General features: G+C 38.6%; 1 protein-coding gene across 1 annotated transcript in view; it reads right to left on the reverse strand.

Annotated features, from left to right (window-relative positions):
• Positions 1-227: 227 nt before the first annotated feature.
• LOC136863133 (ipis-1) overlaps positions 228-16,134 on the reverse strand; it is a 159,980-nt gene continuing 144,073 nt past the window's right edge. The window contains exon 8 of the mRNA XM_067139477.2: positions 228-619. Within this exon, the coding sequence (XP_066995578.1) occupies positions 474-619 (146 nt within the window). The 3' untranslated portion in view covers positions 228-473. The remainder of the gene's footprint in view (positions 620-16,134) is intronic.

Genomic DNA, 16,134 nt, shown 5'->3' on the forward strand with positions numbered 1-16,134 from the left:
AGACCCGTATCGGTAAAATTAATTCATTAACCTAAGCAGGGGAGGGTTTCGTAAAACTAGGCCTAAGGGAAGGGCAGCTAGCCGTAAAACTGCTCCAGCATGTTTACCAGGAGGAGAAGGGTAGTGGTGGGGACCAGAGGGTTGGGGTACGACTGTGGCCTAGAACCCGTGCTGGTCCAGTCGCCGCGCAGACAGACTATTATGGGAGATTATGACGTAAAATAGAGTTGTACACCAGAAATTTTAATATAACACATTTAGACATTTATATTACAAATTACACCAGTGATGATAATAATAATTATTTATTATTATTATTATTATTCACAGCATCACCCACAAAGTAACTTTAATCATGTCACTTATAGAAAATGCCATCAGGTTCTAGATAATTTGTAACTTAAAGGGTATGCAGGTCATATTTATCCTCGTAGTTACGGATTGAAAAAATCGTGTTTTTTCAATCAGTCTGTTTACGAAGTATGTGGGTCGGTTATTCTTCCGGTGAACAAAGGCACAGAATTGACTCGGTCCACGATGATGGCAAGGAAGGGTTGGTCTGCGATGAAAGTTAGGTCGTCCGCATATGGCATTAAACTTAATGTGTTAACCAGGATACCTACAGGAAAGAACAAAAGACATTCAATCATATATTTGTCGTATATCTAATGCCAGTAGCATATGTTATACTTCAAGTGGAAAGGGATTTATATAGGTCAGTGGTATTTATTTACATGCAATGTTTGCAACTACATTCTACAAGATACGTCAAAATTATAAATACATTTATAAATAAACAATAATATTTTATCGTCAAAATATATTATAATGAATATGTCGCTTTTATTATGTGCTATAGCTGTTCACCAAAAAACATTTCTACTCTATGCGACCATTGTTATAACATGTTGATACTAATGTTCAGTTTGTGAAGACAATTAATGTTGTTAACGTGTTTCTTGTATGAATTTCAGTGCAGAGCTAATGGCTTTTGGGCTTTATCAGTCAGTTAACTTTGTGATGATGATGCCGATGATGATGAAACTAATGCAAAAATGAACGGAAACCTGGAATATTTATCTTAGTTCTTGGTCAGATTTGTAATATTTCCTTGTGTTTTATTTTAAAATGATACCAGTTTTACACGTAGGAAGTGGATTGGGCTCGTCGGAGTGGGGTGTATATGTAACATGTATTAAGGATAGATTATGCTTATAAATTTTATGTAATATTTTCATGTTTGTAAAGTTTTTCAGTAAACTTGTGTTTATGCTGACTTTGGAAAATTGATAAACCAAGGATGTCTTTGTAGTAATTCTAGGTCTTTATGGATATCTTGTGGTAATACGCCGTAGTGATAAAACTTCTATGTATTTTGGTGCTGATTCAAGAGAATTATAGAACACAGACTTACCAAGGATTTCTGGGAATTAATCGTACAACTTTGCGGGTAACTTGTGCTAATACGACGTTGTCAGAAATCAGAATTATCTACAAACTTAGCCAGAAATGGATATAAAAAGTGTTGATCATGTTGTCAGTTAATAACTTTGTGAGGTGGCTATATTGTTGTGAGTTACAGAGTTAATTTGTGTTGGGCGCAGCGAAGCGAGTTTAGTATCAACACCGTTCGAACTACTTGTGATATGTGAAAAACGTTTCAAATATTTTACTGTTGGTCTTACATTCAAGTAGTAAAAGTCCAGAATGTATTGAAGTTAATATTTCTTCAAGCTGATCTATTGCCACTTTCATATTATGTATGACCTCATGTTTAAGGTTTATTAATTTAAATTCTAAAAGTCTTTTAGGTTATCCTGTAACCTTTTCCCTAATTGAAATTAACTACTATTATATTTACACGGTGGGCTCAGTTACTCATTACCCTATAGGTACTTTGTTAGCTCATAACGGCTCCTTTATACTATGTTGTAATGTTGATGTTTGTTGTTTGAAAGGGCTTGACATCTATAAAATACATTAAATGTATACTATACTGAGAGTCAACTCAAGACGTAAGCGGTCCATTATAATAGAAATTTAATTATATAAGAAATTAAGTCATCAATAAGTTATACGAGGAGGACATGGGTCCGCGGGAGCTAACACGCCGCTACAACTAGGGGAAACTAGGGAATAATAGAACTGTATAGGCGAGCCAAGGGGACTGAGCCGCCATGAAAAATGAAGTGAAAAGGACAGGCAAGATGCCAATTGAAGACAAAACCTTTGAAACAATGTCTTAATATCCAGCAGCTGGTAGAGAAGCCAGTCTCGCAAAACATTTGGCAAAACTTGTAAAAGGCGGCCCCAAGACGTCGTAAGAAAAGGAAACATTACAGTGAAGATATTACGAACCATATATAGAGTATGGGGCAGGCAAAACAGACGGCCGACTACAAAGGGTTCATAATGGAGATTTCTAATTCTTGTGAAAAATATGGAAAGTGTGAGACGCCAGCTGGGGGCTGTAAGCCGTGAGTTTTGATATCGAACTACAAAGAACACCAAGGTGAATCTTCAGCGGTAATTGGTGCGAAGCCGGAAGGTAAGATGAACGAATTTCAGAAAGCGGGAACTTGGTTACTTACATTCATGGAATTGGTCACTTATATTCACTCGTGTATTTTATCTTATCGTGGGTGATACAGACGTAGTCAGCTTTAACTTAGGAGAGTCTTATGAAACAGTCGTTTGATACAGTATTAAGGCTTAAAAATTTTCTGTCTTTATTTATAGCTTTGAAGGTTATTAGTTTCGTTAACAATTGAGTGTAGCAGTGACCTTATGGTATCTTAAAGTGAACTTCATCCGAGAGGGGAGTGTTTTGACTATACTAGTACCGTGACATAGAGTAGCGAACTGAATCGAATTAAACACTGAGTATAATAGGAAGAGACTAGAAATCAGGAAGACGATGGTACGCTGTGCTGCAGAGAGTGAAAACATGTGTTTCTGAGTATCGTAATTTTGTACATGTTGAAACGAGGAATCAGTCGTGGACAATTCGGGAATGGTTTCTGTCGTGACAACCGCGTCGGGTTTCGAACCGTGGAGCTATAAACTGTGACTGTCCTAAAGGTACATTGAGAACTTAGAGGCCTGAGATAGGTCTAACAGGAACACAGAACTAGAATAATGTGACAAATCCAATGAGCTAAGTGACATTATGAGCGAAGTACACGTGAAACGAAGCTTGTACTCTATTAACTGTGTGAGTGATGCCAACCGTGTCGTTTGTTACCAGACAAGGACAGCTGACAGCTTAAAGTGAGCGTACCGTATATAATTCTGTACAAGAATGCGGCAAACTGAAACGTCAAGACTAAGGGCCGAGGCAGCAGGTGGTTTGGAGATATGGGCTGCGGAATCTGGGCTGAAATAAAGCAAGGACCCAGTGTGGGAGTGTCATCATCCATCAGCAGCATGGCAGAGTAAACAAAAGAGGCCATCCCGACCCATGGTGTGATGTAGCAGGCGAAGTGGTGAGTACTAAATTCGTGTAAATAATGTAGTGCTTGCGTAAAAGTCTAACGCAGTATGTAAGTAACGTAAATGTTTTAGTCTTGTGCTTAGATAGGATTATAATAGCCGTTGGTTGCGGAAAATATGGTAAAGAAACTGCGTTAATGTAGACTGAGTGGTTTCAGCTCATTTCATCTCATTGTATTATTAATGTTGATTCATTTTTTGGAAGAATGTTCATGTAAGTTCATGGCAATCACTCTTGTTGGACTAATGTAAATATGGGAAATATAATGTAAAACCAATTAAGAATGAATGTATGGGAACACATTAGAAAATAATATTCACGTACCATGAAAATCATGTCAGGATCTTGGGAAGGTAATTTAAATTGCATGTTCATGTGGTATGTTAGAAGAAGTGAGTGTATTTGAGTCTCGACTACGGTTTATTCCAGTGTGAAACTAGTTAACTATTGAATTGTGCAGTTGTCAAAATTGTCGTGATTGAGGGTGATAATGATTCACTGGAGATGATGGCATCCAGGTTGATGCAGATCGTTGGTTCAAAGCCAAGTTTCGAGGGTTCAATCGTGAGACGAGGTTGTGCGTGCTGAGTGTTACATATATTTCCTTGTAAATGTCATCAAAAGATTTTAGGTGTTTGAATAATGTGGACTGAGGAAATATCATTGGAAATGAGGAGCCGATTGCATTGTGTTTCGATCGTCATAAACATTAACTTACTGCGGGGTGTTAATCTGATAACATATTGAGAAGGAAATTCACAATAGGAGTGTCTGCCAATTAGTTGAATATTTGATTAATGTTATTGTTATAAGAGATCAAGGTTAGTAATCGACTTGCGATTTCAAACTATTCGTAGTTCGGCTAGAGATTAATCGTAGGTGTGCGGACTATTATGTGAGTTGAGTGAGAGGACATACAAGCTGTAAAACATAGTGCCAACCCTTTTATATAAATATAAATGACACGATTTCACTCTCACATGACTCAGCAGAACTCCTACACACTCAGCCAAAGACTCTCTGAATTCAAATCTTAAAATGTTCTATTCACATACCGCGAAAATAAGAACAACAATAATCGCCATTGCCCTTATACTGATATCAGGCTTATTTAGATGATCCTGCACTTTTACTCGTCAATTAAGCTAATGTTTTAATTTAAATGATTGGCTGACGATAGGCAAGTATCTCACCACGACTGATTAGTTACAGGCAAGAGTGCCAATATACAAATAGGCGTCTATTCTCTCAAATATGACACTCCTTCAGGCATACAACTTTTGCCTCACCGGAATACACTTTGACGGAAAATAAACAAGTGGGCCACCAGGAGATCAAATGCTTATCATAACGCCGCGCGTATTGCTATAGATTCAATCGCTCCATTCGTAAAGAGACCCTGGCCTCTGTAAACCAAGCCCACACAACAAATACGGCGCTAACACCAGTTACCCCAATGCCTGTCGACCTCCTGATTTAATGGCCTTTAACGACGATCTCTGTCTTCTCACTCAACTCTCATAATAGTCCACACACCTACGAATAATCTCTAGCAGCGCTACGAATACTTTAAAATCCCAAATCGATTACTAACCTTGATCTCACATAACAATAACGCTAATACAACATTCAGCTCATTTGAAGACATACCTATCATGAATTAAATTTATTATCATATGATTACCCCGCATTAGGTGAATTTTTATGACGATCGAAACACAGTGAAATCGCCTTATAACTTCCAATGATATTTCCTCAATCTATATTATTCAAATACTCGAAATCTTGTGATGACCCGAGCAACAATATCTATTTAATACTCAGCATACTCAACGTCGTCTCACGATGGAACACTCGAAACTTAGCATCAAACCAACGATCTTCCTCAACCTGGATGCCATTATTTCCGTTGAATCAATCACCCTCAAGCACAACAATTTTGACAACTGTACAATTCAATAATTAACTGGTTTCACACTGGAACAAACCGTCGTCGAGACACAAGCACACTCAATCCTTCTATCATACCACATGAACGTACAATTTAACTTACTTTCCCAGGAACTTGACATTATTTCTACGGCATGTGTACATTATTTTATAATATATTCCCATCTAGTTATTCTTAATTGATTAGCATTACATTATCTTTCCCACGCTTACATTGGTCCAGCACACGTGAATCCCATGAACTGACATGAAACTTCTTCCAAAAAAACAAATCAACGTTAGCATTGAAATGAGATGAAATGAACTGAAACCTACCCATTCTATATTATCACAGTTCTTATAGCACATTTTCTGCAACTCACGGCTATTACAATCCTACCTAAACACAAGGCTAAAATATTTACTTTACATAGCGCACTAGACATTTACGCAAGCACTACTTTATTTACATGAATTTGTTACTCACCACTTCACCCGATCACACCTTGGGGCGGGACGGCCCCTCCCGTGTGGGTTTACTTTAGTAAAATGGCTTAACCGTATAAATACTGTAGGTACTGGATAAACCATCCTCGCAACTAGTATGCAGATAAATTGCTGATAGTTTAAAATGGTAAGCCTACCCTACATCTTCCTCGGAAACAACCTTCTCGTACTCTTAATTTCCCTGGCTCGAGGACCGGGTTTTTATGACATCTTCGCAATTCATTTCATCCTCATCATGTCACCACCAAGCCTTTCCAAAGGACATGTATTATTATTATTATTATTATTATTATTATTATTATTATTATTATTATTATTATTATTATTATTATTATTATTATTATTATAATTATAATTATAAAATTAAAATATAAATCTTTACAGCGGTCGTATCCGTCGTTCACTGGTTTATTATTTTCCTGGGTAGATCAGTGGTGGTGTCCGACCCATAATCACGGGTTTGATTCCAAACAACCATGCCTTCCCCACTGTATGTACTTCCTGACCTCATACTTCTGACATAATTATATAGATAAAAGAGTGCTGGTTATTTCACTCCCGTCTACTTCTACATCCTACAAGAAAGACATTGCAGGGCTGTTGTTATAGGAGTAATATCATTTTCTTTTTATAGGTAAATCTACTAAACTGAAATGCAATATTTCAGGTTTAGTGATCTCTTCTGTTGTTTGGAATCGAACCCGTGATCATAGGTCTGGCACCACCACCGATCTACCGACGATGCTAATAAACCAGTGAACAACTTGTACGAGCGCAGGTAATGCTGTAAAACTCTAAATTTTAATTTATTAATAATAATAATAATAATAATAATAATAATAATAATAATAATAATAATAATAATAATAATAATAATAATAATACACTTAAGAGAATGGAAATTGCAACACCATGAAGGCATTGGTCGTTTGTATTGATTTTCAAGATATGGAACGATGCCATGTAGGTATGTAAACAATCAAAGTTTCAGACCCATTGGATTGTTGCTACAGGTCTCCCCACGTGATTGGTTGCGGAGGAATCAACTCCAGTATACGGACTCTGGTGTAGCGTAGTTGACTTGCAGTCTGTGCAGTGAAGTGTTCCCCGTCAAACATGCCTCGACGACAGAGCAGAGCACACTATCAACAACTGTCGCCGTTTGAGAGGGCTCGGATTATTGAGCTGTGTGAGGCTGGATTAACGCTAAGGACTGTCGCTGCACGTGTTGGCCGACAGGCATCTACGGTACAACGTGTATGGCAGCAGTGGTCAAATCAAGGTACCCACACTCGTAGACCTGGCACAGGCCCAGCGCGACAGACACCTGTGAGAGAGGATCGCCGCATCATTCGGATGGCCCGGATGGAACCCCATGCAACAGCAGCGCAAATTCGAGCAGCTGTGGCACCCCGCGTTACACAACAAACAGTTGGTAATCGTCTGCGTGCAGCTGGCTTACGAGCCCATATCCCTGCAGAAGGTGTTCCATTTACCCCACAACAGCGACGTGTAAGGTTGGCCTGGTGTCGAGAAAGATCGACGTGGGTCGACGAATGGCATAGGGTCGTCTTTAGTGATGAATCGCGCTTCTGTCTTGCCCGCAATGATTGCCGGAATCATGTGCGCCGACGTACCGGGGAGAGGGGCTGCCCGGATCTTATTGTCAAGAGGCACACAGGGCCAACTCCAAGCATTATGGTCTGGGGAGCTATTGGCTTTAATGTGAAATCACAATTAGTGCTTGTTGTGGGCACTATGACTGCTCGACAGTACGTTGATAGGGTACTCAATCCAGTGGTTATCCCTATGATGGCGAACATTGCTAATGGGATGTTTCAGCAGGACAATGCCTGGGTTCACACTGCACGCATCTCCAGAGAAGCTCTCCACGACATCACAACCTTAGAACGGCCCGCCAGATCCTCGGACCTCAGTCCTATTGAGCATGTGTGTGACATGATGGGTCGACAACTGGCCAACCGTCCTCAGCCACCCATAACTCTGGAACAACTGATCCGTGCAGTGCAGCAAGCATGGGCCACAATTCCTTAGGAAGCGATCCAGGGCCTTATTGACTCCATGCCTCGACGAATTCGTCAATGTATTGCAGCTCGTGGTGGGCACATCCTGTATTGATTGTTGTCCAATCTTGCGGTCAGAGGGACCTGAAAGTGTAATCATCGAAGCACTACCGAACACTCGCCCTGCATGTTCAATTGCAGCAATGTAGCACCACTCTTTCTGGGTGTTGCAATTTCCATTTTCTTCAGTGTAATAATACATAGCCTCTGGAAAGGCTTGGCGGTGACCCAGTGAGGATGAAATGAATGGCAAAGACGTCATGAACACCCAAGTCAGGGGAATTAAGATTACGAGAAGGTTGAGTTCAAGAATTGAATCGGGCCTATCGGACCAAAGGCAAGCATTCTATCCATTTAGCCACAAAGTCGGGTTTTAATTTGGTAAGGACATTAATTTGCCAAACCATTGGGCTATAATTTCCACTGATCCTGCATTAAGTAACGGCAGTGGCACAGGCCAGGGCAGTAGCTTGTGAAACAGCCTTGACGAAACAGCAGGCTACTCCTGTGGTTCAAAACTCGTAAGAATTGACGTTCAAGCTAGGTGTACTTTGTTTCGAATTTAGGTTTAGGTGATATTAATAAATCTTTTTCAAATTATTTTTAAATATCTGTAGGTTCGTTGGTATAATACTAACAAAGGCAGATTATCCTAAGGAGTGGTAACTTCCGCAGCTTTTCCGGTAAAAGATAATACACGGTATTTCACTGGATAATTACTCAACAGTCTTTGGATTGTTGACGATTGTTTGCTGCATTCCAACGAGATCAAAGAGAATATTGTTGCTGAGTAATCAAATACATGAATCATCTGATTACTGCATTCCAATAATTTGTAAACTTTGCACCTTCCTTTATTCGTCGAGCAAAATTTAATAATCAAATTCCTATATCCCAATAATATTGCAGTTCAAGTCCCCGGCGTAGTTTTGACAGAAATAATTGTAGACAAACTCTTATTTTTCAGCATTTAAGGACACGTTTACTCTCCGTTCCGCGTAGTAGGAGAAATAATAGTAATCCACCAGCTGTAAAAATCATATAACCACATTTCAGTTGAGAATTGTAGTGTAAATACGGTGTATTTAGATAGTATCTTGCCTGCTATATTCGTGTGCATCTTTGTGTGTATCTATTAGAGCACGGTAAGGTCAAACAGTACTAATAATAATCTGTCTACGCATTTACCTTTGCTGGTAATCTTTGATTAGTTCTTGCGAATTACAAACTTGCAATTTTCATTTCTGTTTGTGCTTAGTAGTAACATATTGTAATTAGGGTACGTCTGAACGTACTTTAAAATTATTGCAGTGTATTGTAGTATCTTATTAGAAATTAGCGTTCTTATTCTATTGTAAAAAAAAACTGTGTTACTAGAATTCTGTTGTTGCAATTAGGATTTAAGTGCAGTTTAGAATTGTGTAATTATTGTGTATTCCTTTCGATATTCAGTAGTTATCGGCAGTTTTTAACCTGTTAGGGTGTTGTAGGATATTAATATAGTACGACTAAGTAGTATTGTAGTGTAGTAGTGTATTAATTACCTTATTGTCGTGTGATCTTTGTGTACTATCCTAGACAATATTTCTTCCTTTCAGTTATCTTTGCACATAATAAGTTATTTATTTTTACCTTTTCTTTTCATTTTTCCTTAAGGAATCCTAAGGAGTGCAAGTGTAGGAACTGTGGATGTGGCCGGGCATTAAGGAGTATGAGGGAGGAGTTGGCGAGTTTGAGGGAGATAATTCGTATTCTCTCAGAAGACAGGAAGGAAGGCAGGCCTCCCTAAAAAACTTTGTACAGGGTGCAGTAGGTATAAAAGACGGATGGGAGGAAAAGGTGGGAAAATGTAGGAGACAGGTTGTCGAATGTTCTAAGGGGAAGGAGATTCCAGGCTAAGGGCTCTATTCAGGATCAGAATTCAGGACAGGCGTCTGTGAGAAATCGTACGAAACTGCAGGTAGAACAACAGAAGGAAGGGCCCGATGACCTTAGATGTTAGGCCCCTTTAAACAACAAGCATCAAGCAACAGAAGGAAGATGAGGAACAGGGAACTGTTGCTGACAAGTGCGAAAGTAGGAGGAAGGGAAAAGGTAGGAAAGGGAAATGTAGAGTAGAGGATAGGAAAAGACAGGTGGAATAGGATCATTGGGGGAGAAAAGGGAGGAGGAAGTAGCTTTTGCAGCTGACAGGAAAGATAGTGCTGACCAAGAGGGGAGGGATCAAATGAGGTGGGTAGGGTTGAGGCTCTGATCATGGGGATTCCATTGTTAGACATGTGGGGAAAGTGTGTGAAGGAAAGGGAACCAGGGTGGAGTGTTATCCAGGAATTACGTTGAGGGAGATGTTGAAGGAAGTTGAAGAGAAGGAAGAGGGACAGGAAAAAGTGGTAGTGTTTCACGCTGGTACCAACAACATAAGATAAGCAGGTGAAAGTACCAACATAGTTGGGGATGTGTGGTAAATGTCTGGTAAAAGCAGCATGGGTGAAGTTTAAGAAAGCGAAGATTGTTATCAGTGGAATACTGTGTAAGAGGGATACTGACTGGAATGTGATTGAGGATTTAAGTGAGACTGTGGAGTGGGTATGTGGGAAACTAGGAGTAAGATTTATAGATCGTAATGGGTGTGTATGAGGTAGGGATCTGCGCTCAGATAGCCTTCACTCAAACTGCAGTGGTACGTGTAAGTTAGGAAATTTGTTTAGAAGGGTTATAGGCAGGTTCACTCAGGTAAAGAGGCTGGTCTAGGGAGCGGTAATAAGGGCACAGGGATCTGGAAGTCAAATAGGGATGACATAAAAATGTTAGTTTTGAACTGTACAAGTACTGTAAAGAAAGAAATAGAATTAAGTAATTTAATGGATATATAATTACCAGATATTGTAATAGGAGCTGAATCATGGCTGACAAATTATATAATGGATGCAGAAAAGTTTCTCACGAAACTGGAGCGTGTATTGTAGAGATAGGATAGGAATGTAGGAGGTGGAGTATTCATTTTGGTGAAAGAAGAATTTGTAAGCTACGAAAAAGTTAAAGATAACAAATATGAAATTCTAGGTGTAAGGCTCATTTCTAAAGGTAATAGGCAACTTGAGGTCTTTGGAGTGTACATACCGGGAAAGGGTAGTGCTGATGCTGATTCAGAATTATTTTATAAGATTATCAGCTATGTGGGAAACAACATGGAAAAGACTGTGGTTGTAGTTGGAGATCTTAATTTACCAAATATCGATTGGGAAGGTAATGCAAACGACAGGAAGCACGACCAACAATTGACTAATATGTTAATATGGGTAAGACAGCTGATTCAGAAAGTAATGGGACCTACTAGGGGGAAGAATGTACTGGGTGTGGTACTGGTAAAACCAGATGAGCTCTATAGACAAACCGAAGTAATAGACGGTATTAGTGATCATGAAGTTGCTTTTATCGTAGTTAAAAATAAATGTGATAGAAAGGAAGGTCTTAAGAGTAGGGCTGTTAGGCAGTACCATGTGGCTGATAAAGCAGGTATGATGGAGTTTAAAAAAAGTAACTATGTTTGGTGGAAAACGATAAATAAAATTGTAAACTGACTCTGAGAGGGTTTTAAAGCAATTGATGAGGAATGTGAAAACAGGTGTGTACCTTTAAAGGCGGTAAGGAATGGTAAAGACCAACTTTATTATGACAGATAAATAAAGAGACAAAGAAGGAGGTGCAGATTGGAAATAAATAGAGTTAGAAATGGCTGTGGAGGTAAGGAGAAATTGAAGGAACTTACTAGGAAATTGAATCTAGAAAAGAAGTCGGTTAAGGATAACACGATGACAAGCATAATTGGCAGTAATACAAATTTTAGTGAAAAATGGAAAGGTATGTGTAGGTACAGTACTTTAAGGAAGAAAAAGGTTACACGACGAAAATTCCAAGAATCATTAATGAACAAGAGGAGTGTGTATGTGAGGAACTTCAGAAGGCAGAAGTATTCAGTCAGCTGTATGTAAAGGTTGTTGTTTACAAGAATAATGTCCAGACTAATGCTAAACAAGTATTAAAATTTACCTGTGATAACAATAACATTTACAATAAGATACAAAAGTTGAAAGCTAGAAAAGAGGCTGGAATTGATAAGATTTCTGGGGATATACTAAAGACAATGGGTTGGGATATAGTACCATATCTGAAGTACTTATTTGAATATTGTTTGCATGAAGGAGCTGTACCAAATGAATAGTAGACCCTGTGTATAAAGGAAAGGGCGATAGACATAAAGCTGAAAATTACAGACCAGTCAGTTTGACATGCATTGCATGTAAGCTTTGGGGAAGTATTATTTCTGATTATAGCGCTGAGTCTTTCCAAGAAAAAGCAGGAGGTCGCAAACGTGAACAACTCAGAATTTGTTCATTTTAAAATATTGTATGTTCCTTGGGTAAAAATAACCCACACGTAATATTTCGCAGTAACCAGCCATTTTTCACATCACCATAGAGGGTTTCAAAATATTCCTTCCACCAGTTCAGTGATTCCCTGGGATCTATTATAAGGTCACCTGATTTACCAAAAACACTATTCGTTTCGCTTTTCTCTCCCTTTCTAACGTTTTCTTTTACTGTCGAGAAATGGTTCCTTGCCACTTGACCAAGCATTTCCAGGTTATCACCGAAATCTCACCATGATCTGCATCAGTCCTTGTTTGGAGCTATTTCTGATAGGCGTTTCTTCTACGTTTACTAGATCACTCCACCAAGATATTAGCTTTCTCAGTAGGCTATACTAATAGTTTTATTCTGGGTATTTGAAAAATCTGCACCGAGCAGGTGGCTGAGCTTCACTTGTGTGCTCACATCTTTCCCACTAGTATCCCTTCCCTTTCCGATTGTCGCCATAAGACCTATCTGTCGGTCCGACGTAAAGCATATTTAAAAAAAACGAAATAGAAGTAAGAGCATAGACAAACTTATTATTACACTTCATATTGGTGACATATGTGTATATTTGTTATAAAAATAAAATACAAATATTTGTAACTCGACATCGAACATGTGATCCCGAGTGTGTGAGAGTGTACGTGGGTATGTATGAGTCGTAGTTGCGGGGATTCGCGTGTATGTTAGCAAATTACTTGATGATGTACAGCACAACGTGTGGATAACTATGTATGTAGGACTCCTATGTAAATACGGTAATTGTGTACGTATAAGCACATTCTGCAGTCTATGATTGCAATCATTTTATACTGCAATTCTAAATGGATATGGAGGCACCTTGGTGTACGTGGGACCATGCCATTTCTTCATTCACCATCCCTGATTTGTATAAACAATTTATGGAAAATAAATAAATAAATAAATAAATAAATAAATAAATAAATAAATAAATAAATAAATAAATAAATAAATAAATAAATAAATAAATAAATAAATAAATAAATAAATAAATAAATAAATAAATAAATAAATACATTTTAATTTTTATAAAATAAACGGCAATATTATATTGCATATTTTCGTACACATTTTGAAAGTCAGATAGTGGAATCTTAAAGTCTACATCGGTGAAAAATAAAATCTTGCAGAGCTGCAAAATGGCGCAGCGCTGGGGCTCTTTGCTTCTAGACATTGCGGCGGTGCCACGCACTGATCGAAACCTTGCTACTCCTCGTCTGGTTCGGATACCAAATTCTCTACGCGTTTCAGATGAAGAGGAGAACTGTTTTAATACATTATGTTTCCATTAACAGGATTTTTTTAGTCTAGCAAACATTCAGAATTTTTATTACCGGACTTCCTCGTCGCGTTCTTCAAAATTAAATGAAAAAATGAAATTCCTTGAACATTAGACACCGTCCATTCATATGGTTCATTGGGATTATATATATGACTGCCCTGGAGACCAGCATAAGAGGCTATACCGTCACAAGGGCCTTTGTCATGGCTTTTCACGAAGAAATGCCATTCTGTAAAAACAATTAAATATTTCTCACGTATGTCTACCCCTTAGTACCAGTTCCTGATACGGGATGAAATATTATGACATGGTGTTTAACGGCCAAATGCCCTTCCTGACGCCAACCTCAGTTAAGGAGCTCATGAAAGTGAAATGGATGATACGTAATGAAATTGGGTAAGGAGGCGGAAGGAATCGGTTGTGGTCTATTCATAGGAACTGCCCCGGCATTTGCCTGGACGTGAAAATGATAAACCACAGAAAACCATTCTCAGGACAGCCGACGGTGTGGCTCGAACCCACTCGTTTCCGAATGCAGAGCTTAGTTTCGTAGCTGATCGCATTAACACGCGCGGCCACTCCGCTCGATACATGAACTCTTTCTCATGATTCGCTAAATTGATGATTTTTTAAAACTTATGTGTTGTCTTGCAGCACTTTCACTAAAAATGGATTTTTATTTAAAAAATTTCTCTTTCAAACATTCAACAAATTTCTTCTGGAAAATGTGAAGGCCTTCGGTACCGTGAATCAAATAATCTGGGATAAACATGGGGATTTCTCGCGCGTGACCTTGCCATGCAACCGATAATGGTCTTCCGACCTTTAAAAGCTTGCACGTTGAATTCTGAATGTCAGAGCATTCATCTAACTATTTTTATCTAACAAAAATGCATTTTTAAAAAGTTTTATGATATTATTTGTACATTAGTAATTTTTCGCTCCGCCTCTGTGGTGTAGTGGTTAGTGTGATTAGCTGCCACCCTCAGAGGTCCGGGTTCGATTCCCTCGTCAGTTATCCTCGAAGTGGTTTTTCGTGGTTTCCAACTTCTCCTCCAGGCAAGTACTAGGATGGTACATAACTTACGGCCAGGCCGCTTCCTTCCCTCTTCCTTGTCTATCCCTTCCACCTTCCCCTCCTCCCACAAGGCCCCTGTTCAGCATAGCAGGTGAGGCCGCCTGGGCGAGGTACCGGTCCTACTCCCCAGTTGTATCCCCATGACCCAATGTCTCACGCTCCAGGACACTGCCCTTGAGGCGGTAGAGGTGGGATCCCTCGCTGAGTCCGAGGAAAAAACCAACCCTGGGGGTAAACGGATTAAGAAAGAAGGAAGTCATTTTTTCCAATTTTCACCGTTTGTTCTTACTATTAATGCTTCTGAACTCAAGGAAAATTCAAAGAGAATTTATTTATCTTTATAATGATACCCCTTTCATTTTCTTCATGCCAAGCACCTGCTAATTGTTACCTATTGTGCAATAGCCACATGTTTCTGTGCTACAGCTAACAGTTAAATGATAAAGAGTCGTACATTTTGCCATTTAGTCATTTATTATTAGGATAATCATATATGAGAATATAAAAGAACCTCGGAGATGTAGCCCCTCTGAATTTCAAACTTTTGTGTGGAATGATCCTCCTATTAGTTTAGTTAATAAATATGAGTCTGTGTGTTAATCAAGACAGGCATTTTTTCTTCGATGACAGTTGTAACGGTTCAAATCCCGTTACAAGCATTCATCTGTATTATTATTATTACTATTATTATTATTATTGTATCTGTATTATTATTATTATTATTATTATTATTATTATTGTGTCTGTATTATTATTACTATTATTGTAACTATTATTATTGTTTGATTCAATTCTATAATTTGATTGCGCTATGTATTATTTAATTATCGCTTGCTTCATTGTAGTTAATTTATTGTGTATATATATATATATGTGTGTGTATATTTGCATTAAAAACCATGTAGAGTGAGAGTTGCTGCCTAATATCAGATATGGATATATTTTGTGAAACCTTTTGACATTGCAACATATGGTGTAATACTGCTGCCGTAACTGTCGAGTCATCGCTCTGTCATTGTATGTATTTAGCGATGGGGGATCATATTTAGGGAACTCCTAGTTTGCTTGAGGCTATTTCACCACAGTCTGTAACATTTGTAGCTGGGAGGGAGTGAAGTCATATACTCTTTGAGAGATGACATAGGTGTGGCAACTTGTGTCTATATAAAGGGCTGTATTCGTAAGTGTCAAGTAAGTTGGAGAGTTCAGTTATTTGGAAGCAGTTGGTTGGAAGGAGTTAAATGGAGAGACTTGCCATGAAGTCAATTGGAGTCAACTGGAAGGAGACGGATAGTGAGTCAGTGAGATGAAGAAGAAGCAGTCGC

The sequence above is a fragment of the Anabrus simplex genome, chromosome 2 (assembly GCF_040414725.1).
Source record: "Anabrus simplex isolate iqAnaSimp1 chromosome 2, ASM4041472v1, whole genome shotgun sequence".
Taxonomy (NCBI): domain Eukaryota; kingdom Metazoa; phylum Arthropoda; class Insecta; order Orthoptera; family Tettigoniidae; genus Anabrus; species Anabrus simplex.